Genomic DNA, 18631 nt, shown 5'->3' with positions numbered 1-18631 from the left:
TTACTTTGTAGGTTGGTGACTTACAGTATGCATCTCCCGCCACAGTATCCCGTTGTGGAATGGTCTTTGTAGACCCTAAAAATCTGAAGTATAAGCCCTACTGGCAGAAGTGGCTCCAAGAAAGAGAAAATGAGGTGGGAAATTCTGCACTTGTTCAGAGAGTATCTGTATTGATTACTGAACTTTGTAAAGGCAGTCTCTGACAACAAATCTACTCACTAGGCCTGGATTAGTGAGCTAAAGAGAGTTCCCAGCTTTTCTAACTCCTGGTTGTTTCTGAAAAGTGAAGAACCAGGAAATCAGCTTACCTGATCTCCAAAGAGTTAACAGTGAGGTGATTCTATCAGAGTGGTTCCAAAGAGTCTTTATCAATATGGTGATAGGTGCTTTATATATATAAATATATATATATATATACACGTAAAGTTCCTTGTTTCTTACATTTAGATAAAAAACTTAAATCCACAGGGAGTTACAGTAAGACAACCTAATCATTAGCACCTGATGAATGCAGATCCTCACATGCTGAAAATGCAGTCTATACAACAGTGTCACACTTCTATATATGACTGTACCCTGTTGTTGGTAAAAGTGATTCCTATAGGAATATTTGGTCAAACAGGTGTTGCTGGGAAGCTCTGATATCAAAAATTGGCTTTCCAGCCTTCTGTGTGCTGAATTATTGTCCTCCTTGTTCCTCAGCAAGAACGAACTGAATTAGATCGTCTCTTTCAAAAATACGTGCCCTGCCTTATTGATATGATTGTAGAGGGAATTGTGGATGGCAAACATGGAGAAAGGCTGAAGACCATTGTTCCTCAAACAGATTTAAATATGGTAAGGAGCAGAGAACAAAAGTTGAAAAAGTTTATCTGAAAAGAAAGATGGAATGGTGGAGAGGGTAAAAAACTCCCAAAGAAAGCACAGGAGTAGAATCCATGCTGAAATGTCAGATTGCCAGTGATAAGCACCAGGAGACAAAAGAAATTAATTTCCTACCAATGCCCTTACACCAACACTCAAACAGATGAAAAAATGTTAAGAGAGTTTTCTTGCATCTAAATGGCAACTCTGTTTATAGTTTTGTCTTGTTTTACAACAGGTGGTGCAGCTGACTTTGATGCTGGATGCTCTAGTTGTGATACAGTCTGATGATCCTGATGTTCTGGAGTGTTTTTTCTTGGAAGCTTTGTATTCCTCCTTAGGTGCTTCTCTTCTTGATGCTGGGAGAATTAAATTTGATGAAAATGTTAAACGTATTTCCTGCATGTCTACTGTTCATGATGACAACATCCTGGCTAAGCCAGGGGAGCTGCCAGGTAGGATCTTGACATAATTTAGTCTGAATCCCATTGGTTATGTTAGAAAAGTCTGAAGTTTCTATGAAGGCAGAACATTGTTCTTCCTTCCAGCTAGCCATCCTGGCTGCAAAATATGCCCTCTGAAGGACTGTCACTGAAAACCATGTAGAGATACTGATGCTGACTGAACAATGCTCTCACAGAACAGTACTTTTGTATGCCAAACTGAAGAGATTAAACACTGAAAGGAAAAACAAAACATGAAAGGAAAGCTAGTAGATGGTGCTTAAAAAAAGATAGTATGATCCAAGTGGTGGACTAGGAGAGTTTTGGTTGATGTCTTACTAGAGTAAATGAAAACACAGTGTTGCCCAACTTCATCCAGAATCTTATCCTTCACTTTCATCTCAATACAATTATTTTCTTATGAAATATTTCAAAAATCTCCAGTTGCTTAATGGTTTGCAGGTCAGCTGCCAACTTTGTATGACTTTCACTTTGATGGATCGCAAAAACAGTGGATACCTTGGATGAAACTTGTTCCTCAATATATTCATAAGCCTCAAGTGAAATTTCTTGACATTCTAGGTGAGTGTAAGACAAAATACAGTGATGATAAGCATTTAATTTCTACTCTGCCACCACTGAGTGCATGGCACTTAACATGAGACATCCTTTTTCTGTACTGAAGGTCATCTAATCAGGCTTAGTTTCTTGTGATGGCACAAATCAATTTATTTAATGTTCTTTTCAAAGTAGTTTAGCAGGAATAGAGCCGATATTTACAGTACTGTGTAATGAAGAAATGAGGATGAAAAGCTTGTTTCAGTTAATAATGTTCATTAGGAGCTAATAGTGCTTTTTATAAACCAGAATACCAGAATATTAACAGTGTGCTCTGCTAAAAACTCCAGGAAAAACGTCAGCTCCATGGTTAATATACTCAGTGGACCAAAATGACATTCTTAAGGCCATTATTGGTTGTTACTTCAAACACTTTATAAGGGTGACAGGTGCATTTTGCAGTTAAGGACAAATTAAGGCAGGTTACTTTATAGTAATATTTCAGCATGCACATGTTAACTTCACGGACACAAGAGGCAATGATATGATCTCTAAAGTTGTTCCTAGTGGCAGACTATCCACATAGAAAAAATTAATCTCTGTAGAGTTCTACAAAAATGCTGATGATCCAAATAAATCCTGATTATATGCTTGAAATAGGGATTAAATGGAGTTTAACCAGTCCATGACCCTCCTATATGGAAGAAAACTTCTTTTGTAATATTTCTATAGGAGAAAAGATCCCAATGTTGAATGCTGGAAAGGGATTGTTGAGCAATGAAAATGTTCTTTCAATTCTAGTGAGTTGATATTTCAGATTATGTCTTTGTGCAACTGCCCGTTAATACTTTGAGGGTCTGATCCAGCACTATTCTATAAATATAAATCCCCAAGCTGTTCTGCATTTTAATGTGACCTGCTGTCATATTCATGATCTTTTTCAGTGCCTACAGTGGATACAACACGCACTACTTGGTTACTGGAACAGATGGTAAAAATAAAACGCCCAGTTGTTCTTGTAGGTGAATCGGGTACATCTAAAACAGCAACAACACAAAACTTCCTAAACAATCTGGACAAAGACCTTAATGTATGTATGAGGCATTTTACCTTTTTTGTGAAGCTGCATTTTCATTCTTTGCCCTTGTATTAAATTTGCACTTTTGAAGCTCAAGTCTGTATCAGTATTGTTTTTAGTAACATGACTGTGAGCTCCAGACACAAAGTGTGTGAATGATTTGAGATTCCCTCAAGTTCAAAGATGATTTGGTCTGTTCTACCATGTACAGATTGAATTTTATAAAGTAAATAGGTATTACTGAAGTGCTAAAAATGGGATTTTTTTTTGTCATCTGTAATTCAGGTGAATAAATGTACCAGAGAAGTGTTTCCTGTATGCCTGACAATCTAATATAAAGAATATTTCTTAATGGTCTACGAAAATAAAAAAGAACAGGTAAAAGTCCATTCTTACCCATTTCCTTCTCTTTGCAGATGCTGCTAGTAATTAACTTCTCTTCTCGTACAACATCAATGGACATTCAGCGAAACCTGGAGACCAATGTAGAGAAGCGAGCTAAAGACACATATGGCCCTCCTATGGGAAAACGCCTCATTGTTTTCATGGATGACATGAACATGCCAAGGGTAAGCTGCCTGTGGCTTGTGGGGCAGTATAGAAACATTTGGGTTGGCACTGATGTGATTCGCTCATACAGAGATCAAATCAATCCCAAGTCAAGGAGATTCATGGGATGTGCTTAACTGGATTTCAGCTTAAGACCTTCAGAAGGGTTGAACTTGTGTGCAGTAGGTCTCACAGTATTTGTCCTATATATGAGAGAGATGCAATTGGATCATTTCTTTATGCCATTAAGATCATGTTTCTGCAGCCTGATATTGGCTGCAGACTGTGAATTTTAGGAATCATCCATTTCTCTTTACAAATGGAGCAGAAGAATATGCGTGCATTTAGTTTATCTCAGGGAAGAGGCACTTTTCCCACAGGAGACATTGGAATGAATGTTCAACCAGTCCTAGAACTCCACAAAATGTCCTTGTAATGTTCTCCTGACTGCGGAGCACAGTATTTCCTCATTTATAGCAGTAATTGGCGTGGTGATGTACTGTGCTCTGAATATTTTGGCTCTTTTGTGTTACAAAGGTTGATGAGTATGGCACACAGCAACCCATTGCCCTGTTGAAGCTGCTGCTAGAAAAAGGTTTCTTGTACGACCGTGGTAAGGAGATGAACTGTAAGCTTCTGCGAGACCTGGGGTTTATTGCTGCCATGGGGAAAGCTGGAGGAGGTCGGAATGAAGTTGACCCTCGGTTCATCTCACTCTTCAGTGTTTTTAACGTACCTTTTCCTTCTGAGCAATCACTGAATTTGATCTATGACTCCATCCTGAAAGGCCACACCACGGTAATTTCACTGTTCTTAAAGGGTTGATCAACAGGTGTATTATTTTGAAATAGACGTTTATTTCTGTGTTATTGCAGGACCTGAAATCTTCTGTTAGCAGACCTTCTTATTTAGAACCTCATGCAAACCTTTCCCTTCCTCTTTTCCTTCTCAAGAGTTGTATTTACACTGTTTTGATAAGTTCCTAAGTAATACAGAAACATTCAAGTCAGCAGATAATTTATAAGCATGGGGCTTTTCATTTGTTGAAACCTGAGAATGACTTGGTTCCTCTAACCAGCTATGCAAAGGTCAGCAAACTCTTCCCTGAATGACAGTGAAAAAATTAATACAGTGCAGTAGACTGCTTTACTAAGAAGTAACATTATGTAAGAAAAGAGCCATTCATTTTTTCTGCTATAGAAGTGCTATATAAATTCCAGTCATGGAGTTTGATGTTCTCTTCAGCACTGTGAAAGCTCAGGACTGAAGATGAGCCTTGCCTAAAACATTTAACTGCAGAATATTCCTACTGCAGAGTAATATGAATTTCAAAAAATGTTTCCCCTCAATTATTGGCAGTATACCAAGCAGGGTTAAATGCTAAAAAGCAGAGTATATTTCATAGCATTGAGTTCTCTCTGGGCAGTCTCATGAAAACACCTCTTCTTTTTCATGTTTGCAGATCTTTAATGAGTCTGTATCAGCCATCTCTGACAAGATTACTATGTGTACTTTGGAGCTTTATAAAATGGTTATTCGTGACCTACCCCCTACTCCCTCCAAATTCCATTACATTTTTAACCTGCGGGATCTTTCCAGGGTCTATAATGGACTTGTTCTCACAACTCCTGAGAGGTAAGAATAGAAAAATTGCCTTCAGTGATCCTACACCTATTTCTATTGGATGAATCTGGGTGAAGATGAGGTAATTTGGTGCATGAAATTAGTCACATTTGGTCACTTCTCATTGTGGTGATGTTTAATGAAAAACGTTCAGGACCATCTTAAATTATGGTATTAATCTTGATGGCAAACACTGATGCATTAAAGAAGATGTCCAGAGGCAAAATCCAAGATAATTAATTACTTGCCCCTTATGAAATGAACAAAACCAAAGAGTAAAGAAAAGTCAGCCCAGACTTTGGTCCATATGGCCTGAGGAATCACGTCAGCTCATTTGGTACAGTCTGATATTTCAATTTTAATGTAGGTTTCAAACAGTGCCCCAGATGGTGAGAGTGTGGAGAAATGAGTGCCTGAGGGTTTTCCACGACAGGCTGATTAACGAAGCAGACAAAGCTTTGGTGAGTAATTTCTTTCAATTTTTGGTAGTTACTATTACTATAGCAACTAATTTACAACAGCAACATTCTGAACTGTTGCACTCAGGCCTTGCAGTCAGACTGCAGACCTGTCTAACCACGATGTCGCTGGCCCGTGCAGACTGTGGTGGACTAAGTGAGCAGATCTGCTGAAGGAACAGCAAGTGTCACTGCCCTTGCCTGTCCAGGAAAATTAGTTAGCAGTGGCACAGGCGACAAACCGTGAGAGCAGTGCAGGGGAACACTCAGGAAATCACTTCATTTTCAAGTCAGTATTTTCCTTTAGGAAGGATTGGATCAGAATGTAACTATGCAATCAAGAAGGAAAAAGAAAGATAAGAGCTGAGTTCTTAAACAATGCATTCAGCTATGGCTGTTAGGCAAACTGGAAAATCCTCCAAATTATATCTTAAAACACAAGGGAAAATTACAGTAGTCTTATGCCTTAAAAAATTAGGGGAGGATTTGGGTAATTTACTTATATATAAGCAACTTGTATCAGAAGATGTAGATTAAGGTGGCTTCAGATTTTCTGTTTAAAACTTTCTCCTCTAACATACACAGACGTATGTGTATATTTCCTTTCCAGCTCAATTTTCACAACTCAGAATAATTGTATTGTAACTTTTCTGTATTTGTACATTCATCCAGTCTTACAAGATTTGTGATAAATCTTGGTGGAATGAATGCTGAGAAGGAAGGTTAATTGGTACAATATTTACACCAATGTATGAGAAGGTTTTTTTTTTTAACAAGCCTTTTCTATCTTAAACTTCTGCAGTCCATTGGCTTGAACAGTTCTTGATCTGCCTATTAAATCATTTTAGATCACAAGTAGAATGCAATATGAGGTTGTGGTCTTTAGATCTTCTAGTGACATAAGTATACCCTTAAAGTCAGTTGCTATTTGAGCAAGAATCTTCTTTATCACCCTTCTGAGTGTTACTGGATTCAGAATCATCTGTTTTGTTGTTTTGCCTGACTCATTTTAAATACTTGAAGGTACAAGGCCATATAAAACACTTGATTGAAGAGAATTTCAGTGATGAGTTGGAACATGCCATGAGGGATCCTATTCTGTATGGAGATTTTAGAATGGCACTGAATGAAGGACAACCTCGTATTTATGAAGATATTCAAGACTATAGTGCAGCAAATGCTCTCTTTCAGGTAGTGTGCATCAGCTTGGAACTGTGCCCAATTCTGTCTGTGTGCCTGAGGAATGGACAGGAGCCTGCCTCAGACTGGAGGAAATCTGTTTGCTCTTTGTGTGCATGTAGGATTGTGTGTGCTCTGATACCCATATGGGATCTGTGGTAATGAAAATTGAGGATCAGCTACAGGGTTGGCAGTATTTTCCAATAGTTTATTTTCCCTGAAGAAGGGCAAAGGAATAATGCTGCTAAATGGCTTGTTATTTTATTAATGTTATTAATTATTTCCTTGGTCTCCTAGTAACATTCTGTCCACCTTTCTCTGCAGGAAATTTTGGAGGAATATAATGAATTTCATATTAAAATGAATCTGGTTCTTTTTGATGATGCCTTGGAGCACTTAATTCATGTACATCGCATCATACGGATGTATCGTGGGCATGCCTTGCTCATAGGAGTGGGAGGCTCAGGAAAACAGTCTCTAACAAGACTGGCTGCCTTTACAGCTGGATGTGAGGTTAGTGACCTTGCATCTTTGCAGTGAAAGAAGAAAAGCAATATTGTGATCAGGATTAAATTGGCAGTGAGGAAGGAATTCAGTCAGTCAAAATAAGATCAGGCTGGCATCTCTTCCCTGTGGAGAGAAAAACAGGATGAGGTGATTGCCAGGAGGTCTAAGATGACAATGGTAGGTGGTGTGGGCTGCAAGCTGTCAGTGCCTGAATCTGGAGTTTGGCACTGGGGACTGAAAACAAAGATGGGTTTGGCAGCAAACAACTGATAGTCCCTAACTACTGCTTTTGTTACTTATCAGTATTACAGGAGCACTCCAGTGCTGCTTGAGGAACCTTGTTGTGATTGATACTGTAATATTTCAGATAGGAAATGTGCCTCTCTCAGAGGTACTTTCAGTCTCGCTGAGAGGCTGTTGGCTTGGAAGGGAAGTACAAAAAAGGAGGGTGAACATAAAGCAACTCTGAGAATGCAATCCTGCAGGGTTGCACTAATGTCATTTTTAAAAAGAATGCAGTGCATAATTTTTTTATACTTGCACATTTACTGATGATAGGGGCCAAACCAAAACCCTTGATGCAGTCTAATTGCAATTCAGTTACCATCACATCTTGGGTCTATTTGTGTCTCCTCATATATATTTGCATCCATAGGTTTTTGAGATCATCTTGAGTCGAGGTTATGGAGAAAATAATTTCAGAGAAGATTTGAAAGCTTTGTACCGGAAGCTGGGCATTGAGGACAAGTCAGTGGTCTTCTTGTTCACAGATTCCCATGTAGCAGAAGAGAGTTTCCTGGAACTCATCAACAACATGTTAACTTCAGGTGAAACATGCAGCCTCAAGCACTCCTAATCAGCATCTACTTCTGACTCATAATCTCAAATGTACCCTGGATGCAGACAGCTATTACTGTTTCACCCTGTCCTCTCTTGCTGCTTTAGTTAGTTACACCTTTCAGTACTACCTGAAACGTTCTTGGCCTTGTTAATGGTATTTTGGCATCTTCCTACATTTGTTTATATGTGTCTGGAAGGCTACTGGGCTAATTCTAACTGATCATGATATTGCAGGAGTCTTAGATTTCCTCCAAGACTGAGCTTCTTCAGCTGCATTTGGCCACAGACCCACCTTTTGTCCCCTTGGCTTTTGAGTAGCATTCACCCAAACTGCTGCAATTACTTGTAGATAAATGTCCTAAACTGTGGGTTAGTATCTTTCAGTGTATGCAGCAGCTGAAAATGAACAGCAGCTGGCACTGTGACCACCCTCTCTGTAGAAGTTCCTACAGAGTCTGATTTGAAAACAGATGTGTTAAATTTTATCCCTTTCCTCAGTCTAGTTTTCCCTGTTCCTCATCTCCTTATGCCTGTCATTATGTAACTCATGTAATATTTGAAATGCAATTGAGAGAATGAAAATGTGAATTGATGGTTTGTAGACCACAGATTATAATGCAGTGATACAGCCACCAGCAGTGTCTTCCCTCTGACACCATGCTCTGACCCACCTTATTACGGTGCTTCACTTGCCTCCTCCCTCACTCTTTGCTGCACATCTTTGCAGAGTTAAAAGCACTTTATATTCTTGTGACATTTTGTGTATGTTGCTGAAGCCCCAACAAAAATAAATACATTATTCCTCTAAATCCCCTTGAATCATCCTAAGCACTGCCTCTCAGTTTTCCATGGGGGCAGGGAGAAAGGAGGAGAAGCACAGAGAAATTAATAGGTTCACTCAAAACTGCCCAGAATCAGTGCAGAACTAGGTTTAACATTTGTGACTCTGCTTTCTCATCTGCCCTATCCCCAGCCATATGGTTTTCTCTTACTGGTTGTTCTCACTAGCATTCATATGGCCTTCTGTTACAGGAATGGTGCCAGCCCTTTTTCCAGATGATGAAAAAGACACCATCCTAAGTCAGATTGGAGAGGAAGCTACTAAAGCTGTCGGGAACCCAGCTAAAGAGAGTGTCTGGCAGTATTTTGTAAACAAATGTGCAAGCAACCTTCATATTGTCTTGGGAATGTCCCCAGCTGGGGACAGTCTAAGAATGTGGTGCAGGAATTTCCCAGGTATCAGTTGTACACACTGCTTGGACCCTTCCCTGTGAAATACAGGTTTGCAGGCAAGAGAAAATCTCCAGTGGACACTCAGAAATGGCTGGCAGCTAAAGCTAAGCAGGGCAGGTTTCATAATTAAGGATTTGAAATGCATGATTTCTTTTTCCATTTAATTACCACATATTAGAGAGTCTTATTGATTAACATTTATCAGATCAGTTCATTTTCCAGCTGAACAGCCAGAAATCAATTGGTCATTCTCACTGAACTGGAAATATAGAGCCTAAGTCTGCAGCATCTCTTCTGTAGTTTACAGAAGAATGTATGATATTAAATCATTATGAAACTGGGATGGTGGTAAGGGAAACATTTCTGTATCCAAAGCCAAAAAATGGGCATGGTGAGAGGGACACCCACTGAGAGAAAAACCACGTAAGCCAGGTGGATGCTGCACTTCAGCAGGCAGCTGAAAGGAGCCCTGGGAGACAGAAGAGACATGAAAGATGGTTGTGGGTGGGAATTCTGACCCAGGCATTAAAATACCTTGTTGCATCTCTTGCCTGCATCCTGTAGAGTGGTACAGCCTAAAGAACAGTACAGTGGGCTTAGCACACACACGTGCAAAGCTGATTGTTTACTATTGTTATGGAAGTATTGACTTTGGTAAATATTGTTGCTACGCAGTCAAATAAAACAAATCCTGCAGATTCTTGATGCAAATAAAGTTAAGCATGGGACTGCCTGGCAGATTAGGGTCTAGGTTTACAAAGGAATTTTTCAGATAACACTTTCTTTTTATTTTAAGGTCTTGTCAACAACACTGGTATTGACTGGTTCTTGCCCTGGCCCTCCCAGGCCTTGTATGCAGTTGCACAATCCTTTGTCGGTATGTAAAATGTCAGTATTTTAACCCATCGACCCTTGGGACAGCCTAAGAAATATATTCTGTACTTTGCAATTACTGTAGATTTCATAATTTGATTTCCCATTGCCCTTGTTACTCTGAGTCGAAACGGGTGATGCAAAATCCCAGTAAAAAAAATGGTTTTGCATGGAAGTTTATTACTCAAATGGATTTAAAAAAACATTAAAATTTAAGTTCCCAACTCTGCAGACAATATGGCCTGCCTACCAGGAGGTGCAGGTGCTTTTCTGACTCTGCCCCAGAAAAGACTTTTGTTAGATGTACATAAGAAAGATTGTAATTGGCAGACTCTTAAAAAACCCCAAACAAACAAAACCTTTGACATCTTTTATTTCTTCTGCCCAATTTTAGGAAATAGCACACGCATCCCATCAGAGAACTCCAAGTCAGTGATTGAGCACATGGTCATGGTGCATGAATCTGTGGGAGATTTCAGCAAGAGGTTTCAGCAGAAACTGAGGCGTAGCAACCATGTCACACCAAAGAATTACCTTGACTTTATCCATACTTACTCAAAATTGCTGGAAGAGAAAAATGAGTTCATTTTAGGTAAGGCTTTGTAGATGTTTTCTACTTTTTATTAAGTGATTTGAATATTTTTTAAAGGAGGGAGAAAAATGTTGTGAGAATCCCAAATACTACCCACGTTGTGCAAAAATCCTATTATCAGTGCTACCTCAAATGCTGTCCTGGCATCTGTTTTGGACATTGGACCAATACCTGGCCATGGTATGTTCATGGTCAGACTCTGTCTGTCAAATGATGGACTCTCCTCCTCATCTTGTGTCTGAACCTGAGCCAGAATCTCCAAACCAGATACTGTTCTGCTTGGGGAAGAGTCTGATTAGATCTAATACCAGCTCCAGCTCCAGCCTACCTCAAGGTTTATAATTTTTTTCCTCAAATTCCTCAGCAATTCTTATTCATACTTCAGTGGGCACTGAAATATGTGAAAAGGGTAAAACATGAGCAGTGTAATATATGGAAAGCAAGTTGTGGTACAGGGCCATTATGTGGCAGCTCAAGTGACATTAACACTGTTTTCAGTGGGAGGCTTAGAAAAGGCTGAGAAATTACTCTCTCAGAGTCATTTCCCTTTCATATCCAAGGTTTTTGCTGTGCACCTATAACTGTATTTACTTTCTGTGAGATTGTCATTGCTGTGTGATAGTCCAAAATCAGTGAATGACTAGTGTTTTTCCTTTTTTTTCTACCTAGCACAATGTAAACGGCTTGACAGGGGCTTAGATAAACTGAAGGAAGCTAGTGTACAGCTGGTTGAGCTGAACAAGAAACTTGCTGAGCAGAAGATTGTGCTGGCAGAAAAATCAGCTGCTTGTGAGGCTTTGTTACGAGAGATTTCAGCAAATACAGAAGTCGGTAGGTAGTTTACAACAACTGAAGTGTCCCACAGGCTAAGCAAGGCTCGCAGTGGTGTTGGGTTGGGTTGGAAGACCTCTAAGAGCTCCAGCTGCATCTAGAGATAACCTCCTCGTTCTGTCTGTGCTGATCTAGTGTCACGCTAGAAGAGCAGGTCCCCTGTCTTGCCCAGGTTGCCATCTTTGCGATAGATTTGGCCTGTAGTACTTTACACAACTCAATACTATGTTCTCCTCCCTTGTCTTCCCTTTCAGAGGTGTAGGGCATAACACGGGAAGGAGGCATTAGCAAGAAAGGAACGTTCTGATTCAGAAAGTTATTATTAGAGGAAAAACAGAGGGAAGAATGGGAGGAAAAGAGATTATGTATGTTCTTGGTAACACACTAACACTGTTCCTAACGTGGTGATGGAAGTGTAAACATTGGCAAGCTAGCAACACAAAGTACTGAGTTGATGGTAACTTCTGATTTTCATCCAGGAACAAATCTATATTAGTATATATTCTGTATAGAAATATTAATAATCCATTTATGGTTCTGCCTTTAAAATTCCTAGCTGAGGAGAAGAAAAAACTGGCTGAAGAAAAAGCTTTGGAGATACAGGAGCAGAATGAGATTATTGCTGTGGAAAAGGCGGCTGCCGAGACAGCTCTGGCTGAAGTCATGCCTGTTTTAGAAGCTGCCAAACTGGAGCTTCAGAAGCTTGACAAGTCTGATGTTACTGAAATCAGGTGACTCATTTGGATGTACTCTTGGAAATTCACTGAGACGCCTGCAGGATCTGAACCTTAGCCTCACCTTTCTCACCTGTGTGGTGTGTGGGGAAAGGTCAGGGCATCAGCAGAATCCCCTGATTCCTAGCCCAGGACTTTCCCTCAAGCCTGTTCTTCCACTCCTTTGTTTGACGTCTTCCCTGTAATTCTCTACCCTGTGTCTGATACACTGGAAAGTTCTATGTTTTTTGCCTGAACCATGACTGTCCAAACCCCTTCATTCCTCTTCTGTTTTTATTCTGTGGGAATACCAGTACGACATGCCAGGTACTTTTCAAGGATGCTTTGATGGCATGAAAATGTATTTCTGTGATGAATTAACTTCTTCCCATGCTTTTATAATACATCTTGTATTTGGGAATAAATGTCAAAGCACATCCAGTCCTTGTCCCCAAAATAGCAACAGCTACCCTTTCCCTGCCACACTTGTTTAGCTTCCTTTTCCTTGTAGATCTCTGGATTCTCCCTGTGCTGCTTCTCCCAGTGGACAGCTGCTTCACACTGGGATCAGGATTTTAGGCTTTCCACTGTTGAAATCCTTCAGTAATTCACTGATGAAATTGTTTGAATGCAGGAGTAGGCTTTGAACATTGGACTGGTTAATAATTTCTCATCTGGCCTGGATTATCTTTTTGCTCTTTGTGTAGGATGTCTTATGTACTAGTTCTTGTTGTATTGCAGTGATTCTCTGCTGGCTGGCACCATGTGCTTTGATTTCTTCTTTTTTTTCCTCCACTGTCTCCTCCATCTGTTTGCTAGATCCTTTGCAAAACCCCCCAAGCAGGTGCAGGGGGTTTTGGAATGTGTTCTTATAATGAGAGGCTACAAAGAATTAAACTGGAAGACAGCCAAAGGAATGATGTCTGAGGCAAACTTCCTGCGATCCCTGATGGAGATAGATTTTGATGGAATTACCCAGAGCCAGGTCAAATCTGTCCGAGGTAAATTACTGACCTGTACACATGGAATGAATCTTGCTAATATGATTACCCATGTCAGTGGTGATCCCTCCAGCATTGTTTGGGAGGATGGGATTCACTTTCTGCAGCACTGCTGCAGATGCTGCAGTGTTGGGGTGACTGGATTTTTCAGAGTTCAAGGATCTTCTGCTGTGTGTTACATCCAATTTATAGATACTTTGCTTTACAACAGGAAAGAAACAAGCAGGAGTGCTGAGCAGGCCACTTATAAAGTAGAATTACATCATCCATGTGGTGGAAATTAAGATGTGCTATGTACAGAGTGGAAAGAAGATAAGTTCTATCTAAAGCTTTTGGGCCAAACTTTGCCTATGCTCCCGAGGGTGTAATCTGGAGTAGTTCCATTAAGAGGGGAATTTGACCCTTTGAACAAAACTGCTTCTGACTGCTGCAGAGAAAACAAACCCTGATCCTGAGACATGCGGAACAACTCCTGAATTAACTCCCTTCTTAGAGAAAGAACTTGAGAAATCACTAGCAATATTGTGCTTGTATTGTTACAGCCTGGTAGCTTCATCTGAAGGTCAGAGTCTCTTTAAAATTCTGACAAATGTTTCATATTTTCTATTTCAGCATCACTCGATATTGCTGGTGGTAAAGCTATTTCTGTGAGGATTTCTGAGCTGTAATTCAACTCCCTTGCAATATTTTTCTGTTTGCCCGTTTAGGTCTGTTAAAGAGTCTTAACACTACCTTCAATGAAATGGAACTTGTTAGCAGAGCAGGACTGGGGATGTTAAAGTTTGTTGAAGCAGTGATGACCTACTGTGATGTAGTTAAAGAAGTCAAGCCAAAGAGAGAAAAGGTAAAGCATGTGAATTTGGACTCAGGGGAGGAGGAAGCATGATCTTGGTGAGAAAAACAACATTCAGGAATTCTATGGACTCCCTATTTCTCCTCTTTGAAGTGCTTAAAAAAGGGGGTTTAGGGAAGCTTTTGCAATAGGAGTGAGGCAGGTACTCAATTACAAACTGCTGTGTTTGTTGTGTTATGATGCTGGGATGTGGGTTTATTAATATGTTAAGACATACTAATTAAATGTTGTTGCTATTAAGCAGACAAACCTCCCCTTACTTTGTGGATACAAAACTGTAGGAGATTTATCTGCTTTGGAGCTGTAGTACCAGACTGTGGTGTATATGTTTGGGATGGGGAGAGGGGGGTGAGAAACAGTGCCAGTTATTTTGGCTTACACTGTTTATTACCAGCACACTTTGAAATATATGAAATAGCTGAAAGAAATTTGAGAATTTAAAACTCTTCTCCAAAGCCCTGCTTTCCTCTGATAGTCTTATGTTTCCTCCATAATGTAATGTAGGTGGCTAAGCTAGAACGGAACTATTACTTAAGTAAGCGGGAGCTGGAGAAGATAAATGCAGAGTTGGCTACAATCCAGGCTGAGCTTAAAGCTCTGGGGGACAGATACCAAGAGGCAATAAAAGAAAAGCAACAGTTACAAGAAGAAGCAGAGATTATGCAGAGAAGATTAGAAGCTGCTGACAAGCTCATCTTTGGCTTGAGATCTGAGAACAAGAGGTAAGTCTATATTCAAAGAGGGATGTTTTTGACATCGGAGGGTCATGTGCCAGGGATAAAATCTATCAAACTGAGACATTTTTGGAAACATCACCTCTTATGGTGTTTGTTTCTGAGAAGAGCTAATAACAGTTCTAAGCTAATAGCCATTAGCCCTTGAAAGGTAATATCACTTTTTATGGTAGAAGAAAAAGGTGAACTCAGATTAAAAGGAAGAAAGTTCAAATCAACTCAGTGTTTGCTGACATTAAATAGAGAGAGAACAACTGATTGTAGGTTTGGGGGTCTGCCTCAACCTACATCTAAAGTAGTGGCAGATTGAAATTCTGCACATAAACCCCGTTTCCCTGGTACTGACTGACCCAGGATTCCCTTATAATTCTATCAGGTGGACAAAGGAATTAGAGGAATATGAAATACGGAAGGTGAAGTTGCTTGGAGACTGTCTGCTCAGTGCTGCCTTTCTGAGCTATGAAGGAGCTTTCAACTGGGAGTTTCGTAATGAAATGATCTATCAAGTGTGGCAAGAAGATATCCTCTCACGAGAGATTCCTCTCAGTCAACCCTTTAGGTTAGAAAGCCTCCTGACTAATGAGGTGGAGGTTAGCAGGTATGTCCAGTCAAGAAATCCAGTGACTGCTGAACATAGAATGGTAAAGTGAGAGAGAGTCTGGCTCTGGAACTGAAATGGGCATTGTGGGTGGTGGTGCACAGCCATCATAGAGCGAACCCATTTTACTTCTGTGTCTCAAAGATGGTAAGGAGGCAAATTATATTTCTGCTGGTTAACAGAGGCTTTTTGTTGTAACAAACCATTGTCCTTTACACTTCAGGGATATTCACTGAACACATAATACCTTTTTAGGAGATTTCTTTAAGGAGTTCTCTATATGTGTTCAACCCAAAACCCAGCAGGAATTTTTTCATTGACATTGATGAATTTAGAATTAAAGCCATGCCCAGGTAAACCATATTTCAGCAACTACAGGATTACTCACCACATGCAACAGTGGGTGTTTGGAGTAGTGTAGTTACAAATGACTCAGAGTCAAGCTGAGTTTTGACACCATTCTCACAATCACATACACTATATGTCTCCTTATGTGTGTCAGTAAATTGCTTAATTTTACTGACAAATGAAATGTGCCACTCTCCCACCAAGTTTTTATCCCAGCCTGGTTTTTGATCCATTCCATTCCCAGGTGGGTTTCCCAAGGGCTGCCTCCAGATGAGCTCTCTGTCCAGAATGGTATCCTGACAACATATGCGAGCCGCTTCCCACTCTGCATTGACCCACAACAACAGGCATTACAGTGGATTAAGAAGAAAGAAGAAAAAAATAACCTGAAGGTAAAGATAAATGCTGTTTTACCTCTTTACTGGTTGTTGTAAAAGCTGCATAGATATCTGTCACCTTAAAGAGGGAGCCAATTACGTACTGAAAAATGTGTTAACACACATTTCATATCTTCCCATTATTCTCTTGCAGATGGCTTCCTTTAATGACCCAGATTTCCTTAAACAACTAGAACTGGCCATAAAGCATGGAAGCCCGTTCTTGTTGCACGGTGTTGATGAATACATTGATCCTGTGATAGACAATGTCTTAGAGAAGAACATCAAAGTTGCACAGGGGCGAACATTCATTGTTCTGGGTGACAAAGAGGTTGACTATGACAGTAATTTTAGATTGTACCTGAACACCAAATTATCAAACCCAAAATATTCTCCCTCTGTGTTTGGCAAAGCTATGGTTATCAATTACACAGGTAAGCAAAAGTATGTACTTAGTAACAGAGCAGTGATTATGCTGTAGTGCAAGTTTGGGGCCTGGGTGTTTGTCTGAAACAACAATGAAACTATAAAAAAAAAATCATAGTCTCCCTTATGTTCTGCATCTGATTTAATAGAAAATTCTTTTCACTTCTCTCTTAATCTGAAACTGAGCTAAATACCTCGTCTTGCATCTATGTGTTAGGATGCTTTGGTAGAGTTAACATACAGAGTTACTAACCAAGTCACTCTGTTGCATCCCTGTAGTTTTGAGATGACTGAGATTAACTAAATTGTGTAGAAGCTCTCCTTGTGTTTAAAAATAAAAGACTCTGTGCTGTGTACCCATGTTGTATCTGTAGTTACACTAAAGGGCCTAGAGGATCAACTGCTCAGCGTCATTATGGGTTTTGAAAGAAAGGAGTTGGAAGAACAGAGAGAGCATCTCATCCAGGAGACAAGTGACAACAAAAACTTGCTGAAAGACCTGGAAGACTCTCTCCTTCGGGAACTGACATCTTCCACGGGAAACATGTTGGACAACTTGGACTTGGTTCAAACCCTGGAAGAGACAAAATCCAAAGCTACTGAGGTACTGGCCCTGGGCTTTTGGGGAGGAAAGCTACTAATACATTAGAATTGTCTTAGTACTTCATCTTTCACCCCTGAAGCTAGGAATTAGTTTGAAAGGAAATGTAGATTTTTCTCATTAGTTTGCTGCATTTCTCAGTATTGGACAGTATTTTATTGCATCACAGAACCAAATCCCATCCTCAGGAAAGTCCTTATCAGGACCAAAGTGATGGTTGTTTGCAGTTCTACGTTTCCTTCAGCTCTGAAACAATCTCTGTCTTCTACAGTATCAGATCTAAAACAAAAAATAAAGATATTTGTCCCTCAGAGAGGTGTAGAATCTCTATCCTTGGAATTTTTCAGGTTGTAGTTGGGCAAAGCCACAGCTAGTGGTGGTCATAGTCTGGCTTTGGGCATAAAGTTGAACTCAGGATCCCAGAGGGCCTTTCCCACACTGTTTCCATGATTCTGTGGAAATCTTTGTCTTTACTTTTCATAAATACACAGAATAAGATTAATTTTATCTACCTTCTCATTTTTATAACTTGTACTACTTCTTTAGGGTTACTTGCCCAGATTCTGTGTAGTCAGCTTAAGAAAGGCAGGCACTGAATAGTTCTGCTTACTGTGACAGAATGTATATACCATGGATCAGTGCAGTAATGATGTGTCTTTGAAACCAATGCATGGCTAGGTGATTGAAAAGCTGAACCTGGCTGAGACAACAGCGGTGGATATCGATCGTCTTCGAGACAGCTACAGACCAGCTGCCAGGAGAGGGGCTGTTCTGTTCTCTGTTCTGTCAGAAATGGCACTTGTCAACATCATGTATCAGTACTCACTGGTCTCCTTCTTAGAGGTCTTTAGACTCTCTCTTCGGAAGTCCATGCCCAGTCCTATTCTTCTTAAGAGGTTAAGAAACATCATGGATACAGTGACTTTCAACACCTATAACTACGGCTGCACAGGTTAGTGTCATTTAGAGACAGGCTGATACCATGCTATGCAAATGCTTGTTAAAAGCCAGTTCATTTACAATGAAGAGAAGTTACCAAGCAGTGAATTCACTGATGCTCAGTTCTCAGCATTGGGCCTGGTTTACACTTTAGTCCCTGCTATTTCTGTTTGAAGACACTGTGCAGATTACCCACATAGCTCTGAAAGAAGGCTTTTCTTAATACAGTTACGAATGATAAATCACAGCTATGGATCTTGCATCACAAGATGCTGTTGTGACTCTGCAAGCCTGATCCAGAGCTCCCTCTTGGATAGCCTGGATCTTTGTGGGCTAACTAAGTGCAGGATGTGGATTTAAAGACTGTTCCAGTTCCACAGGTTTTAGCAGCTGATATTGTCCTTTTTAATGTA

General features: G+C 40.1%; 1 protein-coding gene across 1 annotated transcript in view; it reads left to right on the top strand.

Annotated features, from left to right (window-relative positions):
* Positions 1-18631, top strand: part of DNAH10 (dynein axonemal heavy chain 10) — a gene marked incomplete at its 5' end in the record, with an annotated part of 54618 nt that overhangs the window by 26611 nt on the left and 9376 nt on the right. Inside the window, 25 exons of the mRNA XM_084272045.1 lie at positions 12-134; positions 703-837; positions 1103-1319; positions 1770-1889; positions 2810-2955; positions 3360-3512; positions 4030-4290; positions 4955-5127; positions 5483-5576; positions 6597-6764; positions 7077-7265; positions 7915-8086; positions 9132-9335; positions 10129-10209; positions 10600-10797; positions 11467-11628; positions 12185-12359; positions 13161-13342; positions 14050-14186; positions 14700-14917; positions 15306-15527; positions 16120-16267; positions 16407-16686; positions 17053-17282; positions 17958-18231. Of these exons, the coding sequence (XP_084128171.1) occupies positions 12-134; positions 703-837; positions 1103-1319; positions 1770-1889; positions 2810-2955; positions 3360-3512; positions 4030-4290; positions 4955-5127; positions 5483-5576; positions 6597-6764; positions 7077-7265; positions 7915-8086; positions 9132-9335; positions 10129-10209; positions 10600-10797; positions 11467-11628; positions 12185-12359; positions 13161-13342; positions 14050-14186; positions 14700-14917; positions 15306-15527; positions 16120-16267; positions 16407-16686; positions 17053-17282; positions 17958-18231 (4462 nt within the window). The remainder of the gene's footprint in view (positions 1-11; positions 135-702; positions 838-1102; positions 1320-1769; positions 1890-2809; positions 2956-3359; positions 3513-4029; positions 4291-4954; positions 5128-5482; positions 5577-6596; positions 6765-7076; positions 7266-7914; positions 8087-9131; positions 9336-10128; positions 10210-10599; positions 10798-11466; positions 11629-12184; positions 12360-13160; positions 13343-14049; positions 14187-14699; positions 14918-15305; positions 15528-16119; positions 16268-16406; positions 16687-17052; positions 17283-17957; positions 18232-18631) is intronic.

This window comes from Gallinula chloropus, assembly GCF_964237585.1.
Source record: "Gallinula chloropus genome assembly, chromosome: 17".
NCBI classification, from domain to species: domain Eukaryota; kingdom Metazoa; phylum Chordata; class Aves; order Gruiformes; family Rallidae; genus Gallinula; species Gallinula chloropus.
This window is presented reverse-complemented; position numbering and strand designations above follow the sequence as displayed.